General features: G+C 43.6%; 1 protein-coding gene across 5 annotated transcripts in view; it reads right to left on the minus strand.

Annotated features, from left to right (window-relative positions):
• The window catches only part of MSRA (methionine sulfoxide reductase A), a 370269-nt gene that overhangs the window by 114130 nt on the left and 233304 nt on the right, over nt 1–22835 (minus strand). For all 5 annotated transcript variants that reach the window (XM_073805778.1, XM_019941385.3, XM_019941386.3 and 2 more), the window contains one exon: nt 12368–12472. In XM_073805778.1, coding sequence (XP_073661879.1) covers nt 12368–12472 — 105 coding nt within the window. The remainder of the gene's footprint in view (nt 1–12367; nt 12473–22835) is intronic.

The raw sequence follows: 22835 nt of genomic DNA on the forward strand, positions 1-22835 counted from the left end.
GCAAATGGAAGAATATCATTTTTATGGCTGAGTAATATTCCATTGTGTATATATATATATATATATATATATATATATTCCATTGTGTGTGTATATATATATATATATATATATATATATACACCACAACTTCTCTATCCATTCATCCGTTGATGGACACTTGGGTTGCTTCTGTATCTTAGCTATTGTAAATAGCGCTGCTATGAACACTGGGGTGCATGTATCTTTTTGAGTTAGTGTTTTCATTTTTGTCAGATACACATACAAGAGTGGAACTGCTGGATCATATGGTAGTTCTATTTTTAGTTTTTTGAGGAACTTCCATACTGTTTTCCATAGTGGCTGCACCAATTTACATTCCCACCAACAGTGTACAAGGGCTCCCTTTTCTCCACATCCTAGCCAACATTTATGTGTAGACTTTTTGATGTCAGTCATTCTGACAGGTGTGAGGTGGCACCTCACTGCAGTTTTGATTTGCATTTCTCTAACAATTAGCAATGTTGTGTATCTTTCATGTGCCTGTTAGCTACCTGTATACCTTCTTTGGAAAAATGTCTATTCAGGTCTTCTGCTTATTTTTTAATTGGATTGTTTGTTTATCAATATTGAGTTGTATGAGCTGTTTATATATTTTAGATATTAACCCCTTATCAGTCACATCATTTGCAAATATTTTCTCCCATTCAGTAGGTTGTCTTTTCATTCTGTCAATGGTTTCCTCTACTGTGTAAAAGCTTTTAAGTTTAATTAGGTTCCATTTGTTTATTTTTGCTTTTATTTCTTTTGCCTTAGGAGACAGATCAAAAAAAAATTGCTACAATTTATGTCAAAGAGTGTTCTGCCTATGCTCTCTTCTAGGAGTTATATGGTTTCAGGTCTTACATTTAGGTCTTTAATCCATTTTGAGTTTATTTTTGTATGTGGTGTTAGGGAGTGTTCTAATCTCACTGTTCTACATGTAGCTGTCCAGTGTTCCCAGCACCACTTACTGAAGACTGTCTTTTCTCCATTCTACATTCTTGCCTCCTTTGTCACAGCTTAATTGACCATAGGTGCATGGGTTTATTCTGGGCTTTCTGTCCTGTTCCATTTATCCGTGTGTCTATTTTTGTGCCAGCACCATGCTGCTTTGATTCCTGTAGTTTTGTGTTATAGTCTGAAGTCAGGGACCACGATACCTCCAGGTTTGTTCTTTTTTCTCCAGATTGTTTGCTCTGGCAATTTGGGGTCTTTTGTGCTTCCATATAAATTTTAAGATTATTTGTTCTAGATCTGTGAAAAATATCACAGGTATTTTGATAGGGATTGCATTTAATCTGTAGATTGCTTTGGGTAGTATGTGCTTTATAATAAATCTTGATATCCGGAAGAACAAATCCTCCCATCCTCTTGTTCTTATCCAAGAGGGTCTCTGCTTTTCTTAAACTTTTGCCTTTCCAAATAAACATGAGAATCAGCTTTAAAGATCCACAAAAATAACACAACAAAAAAACTGCAGCTGAGTTATTTTTATGAGATGCTTTTAAAATACTGATTCAATTTCTTAATGATTATAGGTCTATTCAGTTTTGTTTCGTTTTTGGCCATGCCACACAGCTTGCAGGATCTTAGTTCCCCAACCAGGAATTGAACACAGGCCACGGCAGTGAAAGCACCGAGTCCTACCCGGTGCTTTGGACTGCCAGGGAATTCCCAGTTTTGTTATATTTTTAAGGACTCTGTCTTATCTAATTATCTAACTTTTCAAATGTATTGACGTAAAGTTGCCTATCTGCAGTGATATCCCATTTTTTCTTCCCAATAATGGGTATTTGTGACCTCATTTTTGCCTTGATCAACTAACCAATGTTTTATCAATTTTATTAGCCATTTTGAAATATCAATTTCTGGCTTCCTTTATCCTCTCTACTACTGTTCTATTTCCTATTCCATTTACTTCTGTTCTTATTTCTTTCTTCTTCATTGTTTGGTTTATGTTGTTGCCGACTTTCTAAGTTCTTGAGATGGATGCTGAGCTCTGTCTTTCACCACCTCTAATGTAAGAATTTAAGGCTCTGTATTTCCTTCTAAGAACGGCTTTAGCCATGTCCTATAAGTTTTGAAGTGTAGTATTTTAATTACCAGTCAGTTCATAATATTTTCTGATTTCCATTATGGCTTATCTTTGATCCATAGAAAATCATAAAATTTCTTCTATTCTAACATAAAAGGATTTTCTACATATCTTTTTGCTATTGATTTCCAGCATAATCACATTATGATAAGAGAAACATAATCTCTATGATTTTAGTCCCTCTACAACATATTGAGACTCTATGGCTTAGTACATTTCCATGTGTGATTAAGAAGGTGTAGGGTACAGTGTTTTATATATGTCCATTAGATCAAGTGCTTTAATTGCATTGGTCACAGTCTCTATACCCTTAATAAGGTCCTTAAGACTCAACTCTTCTGGAACTGGCAAATTCCCTAGAGCAAAGGTGTTTTAGTCCCCTGTTTACCAGTCTGGATTCCTGTGTTCCCTTCAATTGTTTTGTTTGTTTGTTTTTGTTTTTGCGGTACACGGGCCTCTCACTGTTGTGGCCTCTCCCGTTGCGGAGCACAGGCTCCGGACGTGCAGGCTCAGCGGCCCATGGGCCCAGCCGCTCCGCCGCATGTGGGATCTTCCCAGACCGGGGCACGAACCCGTGTCCCCTGCATCGGCAGGCGGACTCTCAACCACTGCGCCACCAGGGAAGCCCTGTTCCCTTCAATTTTACATGGTAATTCCTAATTTTTTTGTCGGCATTTTGATGTGATGCTTTTAATATGTTTTCATGTCTTATCCAACATTTTGAGTTGCTTTTGATGAGAAGGTGATCTGAATAGCCTAGCCTGCCATTTAAGAACCTGGAAATTCTAGTTCCTGCCAATGTTATCAGCTCTGATTTTTTTCTCTTATCTAATTTAATACTCTTTTATGTGAAGTAATGTAATTCTTCTGACTTCATTTCTCCTTATTGATTTTATATTATTTCAGGAATTGATCAGCAAAGTTTAAATGATCTAAACTCTCCTATCTCAAATATGTGGAATTCTTCCTGGCTAAAAGTTCTCAAAAGCCTGTTTGAACTTACTGACCCTAATCACATCTTTCAAAAGAAATTCTTGGATACCTGCCCTTGGTATAGGCTGCCAAAAGATATTAGCATTCCTAACTTCTGCCACCACACTATCCATTACAAATAAATTTTGATTTATAGCCTAAAAAAAGCCTATTTGAACTTCTTAATCTTGAAAATCCTTAACAGGTTATAAAATTGTAATATGTATTACAAGGAGCTTGTTAGGACAGATACTCTTCATTGGATAATGTGCTGCTGTTTCCAGTTACGGTGTGGTTGTGTTTTCTGTTGGCTGATAGCATCCTATAACAATGTAGGATGACGTACCATACAATGGAAATAACACAAGGTTTGAAATTGAACTTTTAGGTCCAAATCCCAGCTCTGACAATAAAGCACTAACTGGCTCATGGAAAATCACTTCACCTCTCTGGGCCTGTCTGTTCATCTGTAAAATGGGTTTAAGACCACCTACTCACGGGTTACTTCAAGGATCAAATGGGATCACATACACATAAGAACTTAGCATCATGCCCAGCCCAGAGTAAATACCCAGTAGGAGTCTGTCATTGAGTCTGGAGGCACCAAACCCTTAAAGCACTAGAAAGGCAGAGGAAAAATGTTAAATATAAGCTCCATAGTATTATATGAGAGAGGGATTTGAAAGTGCAAATAGCACATTTGCAAATAGCAAAGATACTGTGTACATATATGATAATGTTATGCAAGGAAAAGTATGACTGAAAGAACAATTAATAAAGAAAAATATCAGTTAAATTCTTTGTTTCTTTTTTTCCTGTTTCTGAAATTCTTAAAAGAATGAAATCTCTTTCAGAATTCATAATGCTGGGTTTGGGACTTTTTTGCATTTTGTATGTGTGCAGCTGTTCCTCCACTATAAGTATGCACATCTGCTCATTAGCAATACAATATAATTCCCACTGTCTAATTATTTGCAGATGATAGATTCCTTGTACGTGGGCTAAAAAAAGGATAGTCCTTCAAAACTGGTGACTTATTTTAAAAGACCAACTTAAAAGGGTCAGCACAACGAAGTTCAGATATTAATTTGGCAGTTCAAATATATGAACACCAGCACTTAATTGCCAACTTGATGAGAAACAGAAGGAAAAGAGGATTTTTCTCTCTTCAATTAATATTCCCCGATAGACAGCACCAGGCACTGGCTTCTCTATGGTGCACCTGGAAAGAGGCTATGAAGCAAACCTGCTAAAGTTGGAGCGGACCAGCCCCACCGCAGATTCTCAGGGAACCACGCACCTCTAGCGATGCTGCACAGTGAGTGCAGGGCTGTGCTGGGAGGGGGATGTGTGGTCCACGGACACCGAACGGAGAAGAGTCCTTGGGGTCTCTAGTCTCAACCACGGGCTGAGGAACCACATTAATCCCCTACTCTTGGCTCTGAGGGTGAGGCAGCAAGCCAGGGTGTGTGGTCCTAGGGCTCCATGAAACCAACATCAGAGACAGTGTGGCCCATGGGGACAGCCAGATGAAGCTTCTGAGACACCTGGGAGCTCCCTGTGGGAGGGTGGAGGGGGCATGTGGGAGGGAAAGGGATGCTGAGCACTGGATTGAGGATGAAGGGTATGAACCAAGCATAGGAAATGATCAAGCGTATTCAAAACATAAGATGGGGAAAATGAGAGGGAAAGAAATGGAGAAATACTGGGGTTCAAGAGAGAGCAAGGCCCACAAATGGGAGGTGGTGAAATGGCTCTTACACGGGCAGGATGAGGATGGTGGCTATTATAGATGACATGCTTATTCTGTGCCCGGCACGGGGCTCTGCACAACAGACTACATTCCTTCATACATCTTGACGGACACTGATGGGAGAGGAACCGTTTTACAGATGGGAAAACTGAGGTTCGTTCATTCATTTGTTCAATGAAAAAATATTTCATATGAAGCTTACTTTCTAGAAGAGGAGACAGTTAATAAACAATAAACAGACAAATCAGTCCACCCTGTGATAAGTGTTAGGAAGAAAAGAGAGAGCAGTGATGGCAAAAGCCGGGAGGAGGGCTGGAGAGCCTCCTTTAGTTAGGGCGGGTCAGCGAAAACCTCTCTGAGGACGTGACTCTTTAAGCTGAAGGAAAGGAAGGAGCCAATCACGCCAACAGCTGTGGGCAGATGGAGCAGTGGGTATGGGCCCAGCAAGGGAGCACCTGTGTCTTCCAGGAATGGGGCAAATGCAGGCCACGACGCAGACATGCGGTGCGGGAGGGCAGGACCTGAGGCTGGAACAGGAGGCGCCAGTCAGCTGATCCCAGGCCGGGCTGCCATGGTACAGCTGAGTGTGTAGCAGCCCAAAGAAAAGGCAGCAGAGGGACATACTTTTGTTTAGTGTTTTTGACGGATCATTCTGGGTACTGGATTGGGAAAGGGGCAAGGCCAGTTAGGAGGCGATTGTGGCAGCCAGATGAGAGTAATGAGAGCCACGACCCAGCGGTTAGGCAGAGACAGACAGAAAGGAGGCGGTGAGTGACGTAACCTCCCCAGGCCACATGGCTAGTATGTGGCAGGCCTGGTTAAAGCCATATCCTCTAACCCCAGAGTCCATACTCTTATCAGATTTGATTAAAGCTGTTTTAATTAAGGAAGCACTTTAATTAAGATCTTCAGAGGAGTGACTGGGAGTTCATCAACAGCTTACAGTTGAAAGCAATTTTAGTAAGGATTAGTTCAGCTGTTGTAAGAAAAAAAAAAAAGAAAAAGAAAAGAAGGCCTAGAATGAACCAAAATAACAACAGCTTAAAGAAGTTCTTACATAAAGAGTCCAGCCTGGGATACTGACTCTGGAGCCTTCGATCTTGTAGCTCCTCAGTTACAAGGGTGAGGTCTCCACCCCTGTGGTCTAAGACCGTTCATCCCTGCATCCACAAGTAACTTGCGGGAAGGACGAAGGAAGAGGAGAATGGCCTTTCCTCTAAGTGTACCGAATTTGACCCCATCACTGGTACTCATGTTCTGGTAGTCAGAATTCAGACATGTGGCTATACTTCGTCATAAGGAGTCTGTGAAATTTAGTCTTTATTGGTGGTTGCACATCCAGCTAAAATTCCAATCCTTCAGAAGTAGGGAAACTGATATTGGGGTCAGCTCACAGTCTCAGCCAGAAGGCCTCTGCAGAAAGGCCACCACTAACCAGAGCAGTTCCCCACCTGCGGCCCCAGCCCCTGGGAAGGCCGGGAGCTACTACTAGAGGTCCACAAATCCAACTGTGCAGCAGGCATGGCCTAGAGGCTGTGGAATGCGTTATGCATGTAGGCATTTCCATTTTCCAGAGGTACGTGACATTGTGCTAGTTAATAAAACAGGCATTCAGTTTAAAGTGATTAAATTTGCAGTAGCATTTTCATATATTTGCTTTAAAAAGGTTACTAAGGGCACAACTATATCACATGGGGGATCCTGAAAAATGTTTATCTTTAGAAGAGGTCCTCCTAGTCAAGAAGCATGGACCCCTCTGGTGTAGGGGAAAGAAAATAGATTCGGGCTTTAGTCAGAGCTGTGTCCAAATATTGCCAACAACATCAAGCAAGACTGTCAGTCTTCTGGAACCTCATTTCTTCTCTTCTGTTAAGCGAAGACAGTGAACCCCAATTCATAAGATTATGGTAAGGGTTAAATGAAATGATAGGTATAAAGCATCTACCACTAAGACTGGCCCGTAAGGGGTGCTTCCTAAATGGTGCTGCTGTCCTTTCCCCAGGATCGAGGAGAGTGAAACAGGTTGGAATCGAGAAGTCAGGTTTATGGGATCAAGTGAGGCAAAGCTGAGTCTCCACACTGTGCACTTGTGTGCTTGTGGCTTGGCTCAAGGTACAGGGTCTGGGCCCTGCCTCCTCCGGCAGGAATAGGAGGACCGAAACGACGGAATTCATGCACAGAGCATGCTAGGTACAGGGCTACAGAGCAAGCATCAGACGCTGGGATCTTATCTGGTTCTTCTGAGCACTGTGTGAGCAGCAAACGCGAGGAGGTTTCTGCCCACTAACCTCATCACCATCACCGCCAGCAGTTTCATCATAGAACGAGAACACAAACAGTTGAAATCTTTCCAACTAGCAGGAAGTACGAAAGAACCTTTGTGGGTAGAAAACCCACCCTTTAGTAAGCAGAGGGTAAATATTTTCCCACAGAAATCACGGATATAAAAATAACTAAATAAAACGGGTGAAGCTGTATTGTTGTGTTGAGAAGAACACAACGACAAAGCGGCCACCTGCATGGTTCTTGACGTTTTCAAGTGATTTTCACATAATTTCATTTCATTCTTACGACAACCCAAGGATAGATATTACTACCCCTTTTTTGTAGATGAGAAAACAGAGTTCCAGACTGCGTAAGTATCTTGGTCAAGGTCATGAGGTTGGGAAGAGGTCCTTCTGGAGCCAGAACCCAAATCTAAATGCCGGGCTCTGCCATCTATCTGGAGACCGGGGGAGTTTGGGGACCACACGGTCAGGAAGGGGCACGCTATCCTTAGGAGGCTGGAGGAACTGTATTTGTCCCGTGAGTAAGACAAAGCCAGAAGAGGACGCATTAGCTCAAACAGTGGTATCTGAATGCTTCGGCAAAAGCAGAGGTTTCGTGGTAAATTCAGAGAAAAGACTATTCCGTTTACTGGCCAGTCATCTGTAAACTTCACCTGAAGCGAATCCACGGAGCAGTACTCTCTCAGGACTCACTGCCTGTTGGCTGTGGAATAACGGGTCTTGGGCCCCCTGTCACTTTAAAAGCCCACACTTTCTGATGGCTCTTACCAGCTCTGCTCCCTTCAAACTGGTGGACCATGGGGAGTTCCTCCTTTCCACTGGGACGGATACTGTGAGAGCTGCTTTAGTAGCCTGAAGCAGGGAAGAACGTGCAGGATTTTCTCTGTCTGGTCTATACTGTGAAGATCCCGCATTTGCTAATACCACTCAAGGATATTGCTTCTCCCACAAAGTGAAGTAAATTATAACTGAAGATTTTTAGTGGCCCCTGCAAATCCTTCATAACTTTATAAACAAGGCAGTAAAGCCTTTCAACGTGCTAATTAAAATGCATTTCTCTTGAGGCCTACTGCTGCTGAGAATCGTGTGTGTCCGGGGTGGGCCTATCACCACATCAAAGATCAATGTCATCTCAACTTTTCCTTAAGTTTTGTCTTTTTGTTGATAAGTAATTCTGGTACAGGTAAGAGCATTCTTCAAGCAGGTGGAGGAATCACTCACTCTTGTTTCTGAAAAGAACCTACAATGGACTGCTTCACAGACCAGAGTCCCCACCAAAGCCAACATGCTTCTGTCCTTACAAACGTCCATCTTCTGAGTAAGAGTAATCAGTCTTACACGCCTCTACTTCCCCCACCTGCCCTACTGGATGCTTTTCTTTTCTGGGCCACTTTTCACTGTGAAATGTGATAAGAGTCATCATGTGACTTCAGGTAGAGAATGAAGAAGTTGTGTTCAGATGGCCAAGTTCACCTGCAGCTCAGCTATCTCCTGCCGCATGCCCATCCTTTAGCAAGTGGACTTCAAATTCTTACCTCAGAAAAATTACATGACTACACGTTTTAGACCTTCAGAGTTCCCTGGAAATATTAGATCCATTGATACCAGACTTCTTATGAACTTATATTTTTGCTTTTAATCTCCCAGGGTTAACCAATACTTGTTTTAATTATTTCAGGTTAACATTTTCGTCTGTGATCTTATACACATTTATGTGAATGCTCATTTGATCTCAGTTTATTGGGATTTAACTATTTTCTTCCTATAGAAATGTATCTTCCCTGTGTGTTAACCAAAATGTTACTGCTGCTTATTCCAGACCACTTAGTGATCTAGCACCACTTAGCAGAATACCTGGCAAAAATAAATGTCATTAATGAATGCTTGTCTTTCACAATACTTCAGAAATATTGAAAAGGCATCTGATATGTTCTCAGGCCATATGTCCCAAATCCTAAATCCTAATTCTGAATTACCAAGGAACCTCCAACAGGTCTTGAAGAAACAATTTCTAGTGTCCGCTCCTCGGTGTCTGAGTCAATGATAAAACCATTCAAATGGCTTCAGACCTCTGATTTATGGAGCCAGATGAACACGGTTAACTAACAGTTACTGAATATAATGATCGAGTATAATGCTCATTGTTTAAATTGAGTTAAGTGGATTAGTTAGGGTTTTTGTTGTTGTTGGAAGTAATAGAGAGCCAACAAACCAGCTCAAGTTAAAAAAAGGAAGGGAATACCTAGTAGCTCTCCTAGCTTGAAGAGCTCACAGGAGAGCTCTCAGAATTGAAGGAAGAGCTGCAGGAATGAGGAGCCTCAGGGCCTCAGAGCCTCCTGAGGGTTTTCTCCTCCCATCTGCTCATCTTCCTCCCTTGCTTCTCTGGTGGGCACGTCATTCCCCATACAGAGCACCCACCCCAGCAGCTGCAACAAACTGAGAACATACAACAGTCCCAGGGAAGGACTCTAGCTGGTTCTGCTTGGGTCACATGCCTGTTCTTTGGATCAAACATTGTTGACAACAGAAAAAGATACTGATTGATCAGGACTGGATCATATGATCACTCCATTGGCCCTATTTCCAGAAGGGTCCTAGGAAACCCTACAAGGCAGAAAAAGATTGTTACCATGGCCCATTGCACTGAACTATCTAAAAAAGTAATTCTAATAATAATGCGGGAAGATCAGATATCTTGTGATTTAATATGTGTGATTGTATATATTACATGAAGCACTACTCTAAGCAGAAACAAATATACACAAGGGTAGAAAAACCCTCCTCCTACATGTATAATTTGTCCAAAATACCAGTGTAAAAAATAGGTCACTCGACATTCCAGTCCCATTGTCCGTGACCCCCATCATTCCATCATTACCAACTTCATCTTCTGACTCATAGAATTGAACCAGATGACCTCTAAAGTCTCGTCCAGTCTATGAGCCTGTGAACACCTTGTTAGGAAAAAAAAATACCTCTGGAAGAACAGCACATCAACCGGTTACATTATTGGACAGTGTTATGGGCTGAAGTGTGTCCCACCCCTCCCCACACTTCACATGTTGAAGCCCTAACCTCCAATACTTCAGAGTGTAACTTCATTTGGAGATAGAGACTTTAAAGATCAAGATTAAATGAAGTAATTTGGGTGGCCCCTAATCCAATGTGACTGGCGTTCTTATACAAAGAGGAGATCAGGACACAGACACACACAGAGGGAAGACTGTATGAGGAAAAGACAGCCATCGGCAAGCCAAGATGAAACCAACCCTGCCAATGCCTTCGACTCAGACTCCCAGCCTCCAGGACTGTGAGAAAACTAATTTCTGTTGTTTAAGCCACCCAGCCTGTGATACTTTATGATGGCAGCCTTAGCAAATTAACACAGATAGTAAACCAAGAATTTCAAAGAGGACTGAGGCAAAGTTGAGACAAGTCTGATCCATGGGATGGGGAGAACAAGAGGTTCTCCTAAAGTTCTTTTGAAGGTGGAATTCCCCTGAGATTCAGGGGCCAGAACTCGTGGCCTAATAACTGAGGTGTGCTAGTAAAGATGTGATAAAATGGGTAAGACATTAAGAGAAGTAAGGAGAGAGAAGTGGATGACAGACTTCACCCTCTTTGAAATGTTGCGGGGGTCAAGCATAAGGTGGTTGTATCAGGACACGGCATTACGGGTGGCCAGGCCAAGGCCACATACCCAGCCTTGTGGGCCTGTGGGGAGCCTGTCTCCTCCATGACTTCAGGTTTGCCTGGGCTCCTGATAGGTGTCTCCACTTAGAACTTTGGAGCCCTCAGCATCCTGCCTGACCCTCAGCTTTGAGAGCCAAGAGGCTGAATGGCTGCTCCATCTGGACCAAAGGCTTCCCAGCATGAGTTCCTGGCTGTCACGACCCTTACTTATGATGCTCACCAGTCAGTTTCCCTTTGAGCCATGCGTGTCTAAGCCATTAGGCTTGCCGTTCTCATACGATGTGACAGTCCAGTAGTCCAAACGGGGGTGGCATCAGAACCTTCCGATGATAGTACTCTTGCCCTAGCAGTTCTGTACCTCCCCTGCCCCATACCTCACTGCTCTCCCACCAGGGACTCATCTCCCCATGTCAACCAGACTTCACTGTCATGGAGAGCCTGCTCCTGGCCTCCTTCGTGGCCTTTACCCACCCTGCTGGATGTACCTGGATCCTGGACCTGCCTGACCCTGGCTCGTTGATCATTTTGCTGTTCTTGCCTTAGCTCTGACCTTTGCCCTCTGGCAAACCACCCTGGCATTAAGTGGAGCCAGAACTCAGGACTCACCAACCTATGCTGCTGGGGTCTTGGTAAGGTCCCACCCCAAAGCACAATGCACATTTGGAAAAACACATCCATTCATCAGGAAATAGCCAACATGGCGTACCCACTCCCCCAAAATCTGACACCAAAGGGAAAATATTTCCGTTAAATAGACCGATTGCTAAATGAAAATCACATCGGATATACAGGACTTTTCAGTCCATAAGCCTCATAGTATCAGATCATCACACTGGCAAAGCAGTGCTTGTAAGGCTGTTAAGATGAAATCCGGAGATTACTCCATTACTGAATATTACAATGATATTTGCCAACAGGAGATTTTTGCTTGTGTGTGCATTCAGATAAAATTCCTGACCACCATTGTTTACAGCCCGAATATATTAATATCTCATATAATAAATTCCGAAGAAGACAAATGAAATATTTAAATAACCCAAGCATTGTAGAACCACTGAATACTGCATTTTACCTTTATGTTCTTTTTTTCTTTAAATCACCCACAGACATTTAAAAGGAAAAAAAATGGCTCATAATGTCAAAAGATGAGAAAGGCTAAATAAATTCAGGGAAATAAAGGAACCATAAATCAGGAAAACTTTGGAGCTGCTAGAAAGACACTTTAATTTTGTAGACAAAAGACTGCATTAAGGAGGAATAATGCAATAATCAAAGGTGAAGGAGTCTCTATTGTCTGGTGTCTTTCTCTGTGGGAATTTTCCCACCCCTGACAGCTGTAAAGGGGGGAGGGGCGCAGACGGTGGCTGTGCCTTTATTCTCTCGCCCTCTTTCTCCCCAGCCCCTCCCCGTCTCCGTCAATAAATGTCTGCAATCATATTCTTGAGCTCCTGTGTGATTTCAAGGTTCATCTCTTCCATGCAGTTCAAACACTAATTATCCCAGCTGTAATTAGTAAGATAATTAAATACTGGCTCACTCATCTACCTTGGGTCGGGTCGTGATTCTCCCAGAAGACCTTGAGCAGCTCCTCAAAGCTGATGCGTTCTGGCTGGTATACCACTCGGACTACTTCTGCGTGGCCAGTTCTTCCTTGAAAGAAACAGAACGTACAACCCAAATTTACTGACAACATCAATTTATGACAAGTTATTTGTTTCCAAAAAACCACTAGACAAAGGCTGAAATTCTTCCCTCTGAAGGCAGGGTGGGAGCACAATCGTACTTTAATGCTTTCATCCTAAGTCTCTGTCGCTGGTTCTTTTTCCATAAAAGCACACGGTTGTCCTCGAGCAAGTTTCCTGAGGATGATGATTCCTCTTCATTGTGTTCTAATTTTGTTTTAATTCCATGAGAAAATAAACTCAGGTTTTCATTTTTCTAATCTCACTCTTATGAAACCTTATGGATCCAACCTGACATGGTGCTAGAGATTTGAAACTCTGCAAGGGGAACGAGCCAATTTATTTTTATCACCCCCCTCCTCTCTGTACATAGTAAGCTCAGCTGCACTACAGAGGGAGATGGTGCCAGGTAGAGAAACCCAAGAAAAAAACAGGCTTATAACTCGTTCACATTAGATATATTCGTTAACAGAGAGACATATTTGCTGTGCTGTTAACACTGAGGCGAGGGTCAGATTCATATACCCAGCAGGACGGTAAGTGTTTTCTCAGCCTAATTCGTCTCTGTGGTAAACAACTACTGTAGCAAAAGCCTCTCTGCAGCCCCCACTGTTAGCACACTCCCTTCTCAAAGGTGGTCCCCAAGGTTCTAAGGATCAGGGAAGCGGGTACTTGCAGACCACTTGCACCTGTGGAATTCATGCCCTCTCTTATCTTACAATGTTAGAACATATGGTAAATAATAGACCCCTCCATACTAACATCATCTCTGTGTTTAAATTTGTTCTCCATCTCTTTCCGTCACCTCGTGTGTAGTAAAGAACTTAGCCTTGCCCAAACAGGTAGCTGGCCTCTGCCTTGGCTCTGGTACGTAATCTAGGTCATACCCGATAGGAGTGTCCTCATTTAGAGAGGCCACGCCTATACTCTTAGGGTGGGGCTAGCCACACTGAATCTCAGGGTAGGGCTGCCAACAGTCCTAGGGTAGAGGCTGCCATGTCGGAAAGACCAACCATGTGACTGAGGGTGGCGGCTTTGGGTAACACAGTATCGGTTGACCGAGAGCCTGAGTTCAACCATGTGGGCAATCAATCAATCCTACCTATGTAACGAAGCCCCAGTTAAAAATTCTGGACACCAAAGCTTGGGAGAGCTTCCTGGTTGGCAATACTCTGCATATTGTCACACATGGAGGCCAGGAGGGTAACATATCCTGACTGCATGGGAGATGACACAGAGGCTTTGCACTGGAATCCTTCCAGACTCCACCTATGTGACTCTTCCTTTAGTTGACTTTGAGCTGTATCCTTTTCCTGTAATCAGCTATAACTGTGAGGATAACAGCTCTGGACTTGCGTGAGTCCTTCTAACAAATTATCAGACCTCCCAGTGGTTTGGGGAATCCTTTGAACTTGCATCTTAGTTTGCAGAGGTGTTTTCCCCTATGTTGGTAATCTCACCTTAATTCTTAAACCCTCCAATGGTACACGCTGGGAAGGTAGAAATCCCCATTTTACAAACTGGCAAACAGGTACATATGAGTTAGATTTTCCCAAGGTCATATAGCTAGCAAATTTCTGGACCATAACCTGAAAAAACACCTTCTGACTTCTTGTCCAGGGTTCTGTCCAATATATCAAAGCGAAGAGAGCAAAGGGAACATGAATCCAGAAAAGGAGAGAGATCTACTTATTATCTTTAGTCTTCCTTAGCAGTTAAAATTTCTGATTGTAGAAACGATGATTTGCAAACAATATGAAGCTTAAAAAATGTGCAGAAATATAGAAAAGAAAATAAAAATCCCCCATACTCTTACCACATAAGTACTATCAATACTTTTTACGCACTTCTTTCTAGATATGTACGAGACACATACCTACACAAAACACACACAAACTCGCACTGTGACACACAGTTTGTTTTACTGTAATCACTGCATCATGCTTTTTCCACTTACCAGCATATCGTGAGTGTTTTCCCATATCACTGAAATTTTTAGGAAATACCATTTATAATGACTATATAACACTCCAAAGATGGCCGTACTATCACTTATTCAATCATTCCCTGTCACTGGGCATTTGTACTGAATCCTATTTTTATCTATGAATATAAATATGTTTTCTACATTTTTGAGGCTGCCTCTAGCCTTAGTTATATATGGGAATTTTCTAAATCAATGTTTATGAACATTTTAAAGATACTTGATACCTTGCGCTAAACTGCTATTCATTAAAGTTGACCCAATTTTCTCTCCCCGTCGGCAGCACATCTGAGGGTCAGCCTCAGTCACCATCACAATGTTGTTAATCCCTACCAAATTTATAGATGGAAGATAATATCCTATCATTTTATTTTTAATGAATTTAATTATTAGTGAGGTAAAAAATGTCATGCTTATTAATAATTTTAATTTTTTATTTTCTCTAATTTTTGTTATGTCTTCTTTATATTGGGTTATTAATATTTTATTCTTAATTGGTCAGCCTACATAATTTTAATTCAAATACTATAGTCATGTAAGTTAACATCTAAACAGATTTTATGCTAATAGGTATTAAAAGAATGATAAGGGAATTATGGAAAGAAGATTCATTAAGTATAATAACCATGTTATTGCAAAACCATTTTTGATCTACTTTAAAATCTTATAATTGTGTTTTGAAATGTTTAAATGAATGATTTAACTACATAACTAGTAAGACTGTCTGAATATTAAAAATGGCAACAATATGTTACAAACATGACAAAAAAAATTTGATAAGAAAAGCACTGAAACCACACTAGAAATATAGGCAAAAGATGTAAACAGGCAATACACATTGGAAAAAATAAATGTAGATCCAGGCATGAAAAGTTCTCAACATTTCCAGTGATCAAATAAAAGCAAACAAATGTATATTAAACATTAAAACACCATCTCTTACTCATTTCATTTTGCAAAACTGCTTCAAATTGTGCCTAGTGCTGATGAGGACACTGTGAGGCCGGCGCCCTTACCTGGGTGGTGACACTGAAAATGACAGCACCCTTCTGAAACTCTATGGGCATAAGAAGCAAGAGCCCCAAAGACTAAGATTAATTCACTTAACCTTGATTAAGTGACCCAGGAAATCAACCTCAAAGATATAAACCCCAAACAATAGAAAAGACATACACAAATACGAAAATCCATTCCATCATTGCTACAATGGTGGAGTACCATAAGAAATCCAAAAGTCAAACAAAAAAGAAACAAATTACGGTACAGCCACATGATGAGATATCACGCAACCATTAGTTATAATCCCAAACCCTAGTAAAAGCTGCTACTAGTTACTGAACACTGATAATATGGCAGGCACTTTACCTACTGGGTGTTCTTCAATGCTCGTAATTCTTTTTTCCAATTTTTCTCTACTGAGGTAAAATACACACAACCTAAAACTTACCAGCTTAACTATTTTTAAGTGTACAATTCAGTGGCGTTAAGTACAGTCACATCATTGTGCTACCATCACCATCATCCATCTCCAGAACTTTCTTTAATCTTACAAAATCGAAACTTCATATCCGCTAAACACTAACTCCCCAATTCTACCTTCCCCCAGCCCCAGGTGACTGCCATTCTCCTTCTGTCTCTGTGAACTTGACTCCTCTAGGCACCTCATGTCAGTGGAATCGTATTGTATTTGTCCTGTTGTGACCGGCTCATTTCATCAGCAGAATGTCCTCAAGATTCACCCACGCTGAAGCACGTGTCAGAATTTCCTTCTTTTTTAAGGCTGAATCACATTCCATTGTTTGTATGTGCCCCATTTGGTTTATCCATTTATCTGTCAATGGACATTTGGGCTGCTTCCACCTTTTGGCTATTGTGAATAAAGCTGCTATGAACATGGGCGCACAGATGTTGCTCACAACAATTTCACAACAGGGATGCCATCCCCATTTTACAGGTGAGGAAACCAAGTCCTCTCCACAAGTTTTTTCACATAACATCCCACAGCCGGTAAGCGGCAGCCAACCAGGTTTCAACTGGAGGTGCAAGGTCTGGCTCGTTCTGTGACCCCAAGCTGGGCTCCTGAATGTAGACACCCGAAGTCATCAAGTGACAGCAAAATGTCACGCAGGCAGTGGCCCAGATGAGATGGAGGTAACTGACATCCAGGCTGTCAAGACTGTTTTCCAGGATTAGGCTCTTCCTTCATGGTTGCAGTGTGGGGTCAGGAAAGATTTCCACTCACCAGCACACACTTTTAGACATAATCTGCGCACTGACATTATTTGTGGAGAGGTTTAAAGAGGTTTGGTTGTTTAAAAGAAACTACTACCATTAAAATTCAGGATCCATCTGCATTGACAAACAGTGTGGAGAAGCCCTTGTCAAACTCACCTTTAAGTTTCTTTATTTTATTTCTCCAAAGTACAAGAGTCTGTATAAAAATACACAGTGCAAATGATCAGAAGGCTTAAGGGGCCAGGAACCACTTACAGAAATGCCCACACCTCCAGGAACTCACCGATGTGTTAGGCTAATTTGATTCCCAAGACCAATCTGCAAATAGTTTCTGGTGCTTCCGAAGATAAAAGGCTATATCTTAAAAATACTTTGAGCTGTTTCTTCACATAACATCGTGCAAACAGCATGATAGATGTGATGTGCAAATGTCCTTGTTAACAGTTCACAGCAGTGTTATAGGTGCTTTAACACTGTCATTCAAAAATACCTTGAAAGGAAAAACGCAAAGGATGAATGTCTTCTCTGAGCATTTCCCCCGTGTCACTTTATCTCATGACTCCAAAGGGAGGTGAAGGAACACAGAGGGGTAGGCTACGGTCAGTCATTCCTTACAAGACAAAACATCCCAGAAGACCCACACATGGCAGTGTTCTGGGGGCAGAAAAATCACACATCTAGAGTCAGCCAGAGCTTTGTGGAAGCCAAGTCATCCACAGAACCAGGTGTTTTTAAAGAGAACCCCAAGACAAATCAGCCATTTCTTAAAGACCTGTGTGACAGCGTTCCATCCCATGGGGAAAATGCGATCTTCAACTCTTCCAGGTCAACATGATTAGTTTTTACTACCGGTGGGCTGGGGAGAAGAAGAGAAACCAGGGAGGTGGCCTACCCAGCAGATGAGACCAGAAAAGAGGCCAGGAGCTGGTGAGACAGGAAGGCAGGGGGACGATAGCAGGGGGCAGTGTTGTACTCTGCTGAGAAGCACACATTCGAGCCAGGCTGCCTGGGCAGTGCTCTGGCTCTGCTACTCGGCAGCTGCGTGACCTGGGCAGGGCCAGGGAGGGAGGAAGACGCTGGTTCAAATCACAGTTCCTTGGCTATGAGCCATGCCTTACCTAGGGGGCCCACGCCCACTATCAAAGGCCCTTTATCTACTTTACCACTTGATGCCACGGTTTCCTCATCTGCAAAATGGGGAGCCAGAACCGTGCCTGGCACACAGAAATCTAAGTCTCTATGTCTTATCATAAGCTGAATTATTAGAATTATACTCTACTCAGCTGTGATGGAGTGGGAAAAGATGAGAATTAACGTGACTAGAAGTAACTTAAGCCATAGTTCTAACAAGTAGTTTAACACTTTTTTCGACTGTGACCCAGGGTCTCCTACTATTTCAGATAGGAATAAAAAATAACCTCTGTGACAGAAGAGTCATAAAGATTAAACGAGGTCATATGTGGTAAAGTTCTGGGGAAAATGCCAACTCTCTATACACAAATGTGACGCTTCTATTGTTGTTACCCTTTTATGTTTCCTTAGCATGGACCCCTCCCCATAAGGACTAAACTGCAGGAGAAAACACATGTCTCTGTAAGTGGATAATTCTGATCTTACTTATCCATTCGACGGATAGAAATATCAGTCAAGTGTCTACAACCACTGACCGGGTGCTGAGGTGCAGGCCCAGCCGGCACCTTCTGACCCCAGTGGGGACTGTGGTCTGGCCTTCGTCCACACCATAAAGGACCCAGATTCTCACTCTTTTGATGAAGTGTAGGGTGGTAGAGAAACACTGTGTTTTTCAAGTGTGAGTCCCCACTTTAGAATCAGAAATAAAAGGACAGGGGTTTAATGAGAGGGTGCTTAATTTGGGTAAAAAGAAACCTCCAGAAACAGGGCTCCAGGAGCAGAAGCTGAGGCTGGGATCTTGCCTCCCTGGAGAAGCTGTGTCCTACCACACTGTGGCTGTCGACAATTTCCTTCCTACGAGAACCTCTGTCCCTCAGAGTCGGTGTAGCCAGGAGACAGCACAGAGCTGCCGAACTGAGACGAGCAGAAGCGTCCACTGCCCCCTGGGCTGGGACCCAGGGAGGTCACCTCCCTCTGGTCAGAGCCAAGTGACTGCAGGTTGGTGGGCAGCAGTGATGGGTGGCCAGCATCCCACAGCTAGCACGCTGAGCGGAGCGAGCGAGACTGGAGGTGACAGCTACACTCCAAACTCTCTCTAGAAGTGGTGGCTCCTCCCCAACGGGGTGGGCAGATCCGATGCCACAAGATTTCCAGAAGGAGAAGGAGCAGGGCCACCTGCACCAAGGGCAGCTTGAGCCCACGAGGGGCTCTTGGGGGTGGGCTCGTCTAGGGGGGGACCCAAGGGCCACCCAGCCGAGCAGCCGAGACCTGCGTGGTCCCAGCGTGTGAGGAAGAGCGGAAGCCAGGGCAGCGGAAGCCTGCCTTCTGGGAGGGGGCTTGGTCGGGACGCAGAAGACAAAAGCAGAGAGAGATCGAGACCGTGCACACCTGCCGGGGCCCGGGCCCTTGCTGCTGCAATGGGGTGGGGGTGGGGGTGGGGGTGGGGGCGGAGGGCGGGAGGCCGTGGAGACAGCACCCGGTCCCCGGGCAGAAGCTGCACAAAGTGGGTGCCCCTCCGCCGTGAGCCGGGCTTCTGCTGTCTCTGCAGGGCAGTGAGAGACCTCGAGGCCTGCTCGCCCCTCTCTAGGTCAAGGCCCAGCCCTGGCCCACACCTCACAGTCAACAGCTTGCCCATTGAGAGCCACACGGCCGGGCTCCACCCAGGCTGAGGGGCACGGGGCCACGCGCTCGGGGTCTGGCTTCCGCACTGGGCTTGGCCAGAGCACAACTCACCCGCGTCCGTGCCGCTCACAGCTGGCCTCTGCCCTCCGGAGTTCCTGGCCACCGGGCCCTCTCTGCACAGCTGGGGTGTGGCAACCTCATCTCCCCATGCCATCTCCCTGACCGAGACACTCCACAGCCCCACATCAATCCCCAGCTCCTCTTGCCCCGCCCACATACAGCCTGCAGCGCCCTCGCTCCAGCCACCTGCAACCCAAGCCCCTCTCCTCCTCTCAAGGTCCCTGGAGGTGCTGCTTCCTCCAGGAAGCCCTGCCTGAGGATGAGACCTTGAGGAGAGGCACGAAGCACGGGAGAAAGCACCACAGGCGGGATGCCGTCAGACCTACTGTGCTCAGATTCAGGCTCTTCGACTGAGTCAGGTCCCCTGAGGTCCCTCACTAGGTTGTTGTGATGAAGAGATGATGGATGTAGCCGATAGGGTCCAGCAATTAGCACACAGAGGGGACTCAAAAAACTGATCTTTCTCCACCAAGCACCACTGATCCAGCCCCCCTGGATGCCTACTGCACTGGGGATCAGTCACACACAGTGTAACACTTGGGTGCTGGCTGTTTTCAAGTGCTCGCTTAGTCTTCCCACGTACAAAGTGGGCTCCTTGAGAGGAGGAACCAGGAAAGTGGCTCGTCTCTGTCACCCCCAGGACCAGGCCCATGATGTGGCATTAATAAACACATTCAGGTCAGAGGAGTCTTGTGCTAAATGCTTCTGCCACTTACTTAGCCTTCATCTGGATGAGCATCCGTGCCAGCCCCAGACGTGCTCACCTGACAGAGGACCAGTCCCCTAAATGGAGACATACCTCCATGCCCTGCTCTGCCTCTGTCCCCAACCGTTGAGTTCTATGTAAACCTCAGCATACATCTTCGGACGGACGGAGCTACTACCTGGAAAAAGGGATTAGACACAATTAATGCAACTTGAACACCTTACTATATGGGTCAACACGATGTTTTATTTACTCATTAATTAATAAACATTTCCTGAATGCTTCCTAAGTTCCAGTACTTGTGCTAAGTGCTAGGGATTCAAAGGTGACAAATGTTAATACAGTGACAACAGAAGACTCTTGCAGCGCCAGCACTGCTTACAGTGTGAGTCCGGTAAAGAACTGCTCTTTGGAGGAAAAAGACGTGCTCTATTTTATTTCTCCTACAGGCAAGATGGAGGGGAGAAGTGAGCTATAGTTATTTTTTTTAAAATAATAACTGTTCTTCAATTTCCCTCATCTTTTCCAGCCAACAAGGCCAAACCATTAAACCAAATCAAAAAGCACAGAAGAAGATCCAGGTGTCTGAAGGGAAAAGGTGGATGACTAATACCACCCTTTCCCATACAAGATTCAAACCACTACTTTCCTCTTGCTAATTAACTACAAAGAGGTAAGATGTCAGCTCAGTTTCATCTCCAGCTCCTGCAGATAGAAAATGTGATTTCCAACAATGTACTCATTATAAAAAAAAATCCTAATACATCAAAATTGGATGCCCTGTGGAGTTCATTATAGGATTTGAGGAGTGTCTATACTGTCATTTTATCTTGGCTTTTTTTTCTTTTGTCTCATCGTCACTTAAAGTGTCCAAAGAGAAACGTAAGCTTTAAAAAGCATCCTATTGATTGAAAAGTAGAAAAAAATACTGTTAGAGCAACTGTAATTTTTTTTCTGGTCTACCATGGGGAGACACAGCAGGGGGTGTCTTATCCTTCGGTGATTATTCTCTCAGAGAAGTGCTATAAACACGGTGGAGTACTTTATCAAGAAAATTCCTCAGGAAAACAATACCCTACAACCATTAATTCTTCATGCTACTGGACGTTTCTTACTGCTACAAAGCTAACTAGTAGGTAACTAGTCTAGGAGAGAGCAGCTCACTAGTTTCTCTATCCAACCTGCTGATCATTGAGGCTGGCCCTCACACCCTTTGAACTGTTTTTTCCAGAACATGAAAGGACCTATGTGGTTGGGTTGATCAATGTCTACTTCCTAGACCAGCACCAACTCCCACCCCACCATGAGATAGGCAGGCATGATGAGATGTCGGCAAAACTAACCTGCCAAGTGGAGATCATGGTATCCTTGCAGCCGAAAGAACAAACACAGTGTTATTAAATGGCCTGATTACTATTAAAAACGGTACTGCACACTGAGAAGCTATGACTCCTTGATGCTGACAAATTATACCAAAAAAATCCAAACTGAGGCCTGCTTGTACCTTGTCATTAGTGGGCTACACAAGAAGAGTGGTTCACAACCCTACACCTTAGAATCACTTGTGCAACTTTTGGAGAAATACTCTCACACCTCCCACTCCACCCCACGCCGGAATTCTGATACAGGAGGTCTGGGGTCAGGCCTCGGCATATGTATCCTCACAAAGCTTGACAGGTACCCCTGATGGAAAGCCAGGAAAGGGAACCGTGAAATTGGACATTTCATATATATACGTGGCTGTAACAAGGGAGAGGAAACCAGACAGTAGATTTTGTTTTAACAAAGTCTCAGAATTTTAAGGGACACAAAAGGTCACCTAGCCAAATGCTATATTGTGTTTTACCCCATTGCAACATCCAGATGACCATTTCAAGTGATAGGTTGTACAGGATTTCATGAAGCAGTCCCTGCTGTTGTTGGAATGTCCCATCTTTATGGAGTCAAATCTACCTCTTCCTACTCACAGGTCCAGGCTGTGCCTTTTGGGGTCTACTCACTGCTCCACAATGACCCTTGAGAAGGCTGAAGGCGTAGGATGTTGTGGGGTAGTTAACTGGGCACTGACTCCGGAGTCAGAAGACCTGAACTTGAGGGCCTAATCTGCCAGACACACAGTTAACCTTTCCTAGTCACAAGTTCCTCACCTGTAAAATGAGGGAAGTAACACCTGTCCCATCAATCTCGGAGTATGGTTGAAAGCCCTAAATAACAGACATAAAGGAACTGAGTGGTAGTAATCCAATCTATGATAGCACAACTAGTCTTTCCATATCCATATACTATTGTAATAGGGAAGAACAAATCTGACTCCATGTTAGAACTGCTTCTTTTACTTTAACCTTTGTATTCTATTGCTTTTGCTACAAGTTAAGAATGTTGCCTATAGCCTGAAATATACAGGATAGCCCATTCTCAAGGGTCTGACCTTTAAAGGTGTAACACTTTTCCATTCATATAGAGATTGAAAGTGGCAGAACAGAGAATAACATGTGTCTTGTTGGAGATTTACAGGAACATCATGACCTGACC

This window comes from Tursiops truncatus, chromosome 6 (assembly GCF_011762595.2).
Source record: "Tursiops truncatus isolate mTurTru1 chromosome 6, mTurTru1.mat.Y, whole genome shotgun sequence".
Taxonomy (NCBI): domain Eukaryota; kingdom Metazoa; phylum Chordata; class Mammalia; order Artiodactyla; family Delphinidae; genus Tursiops; species Tursiops truncatus.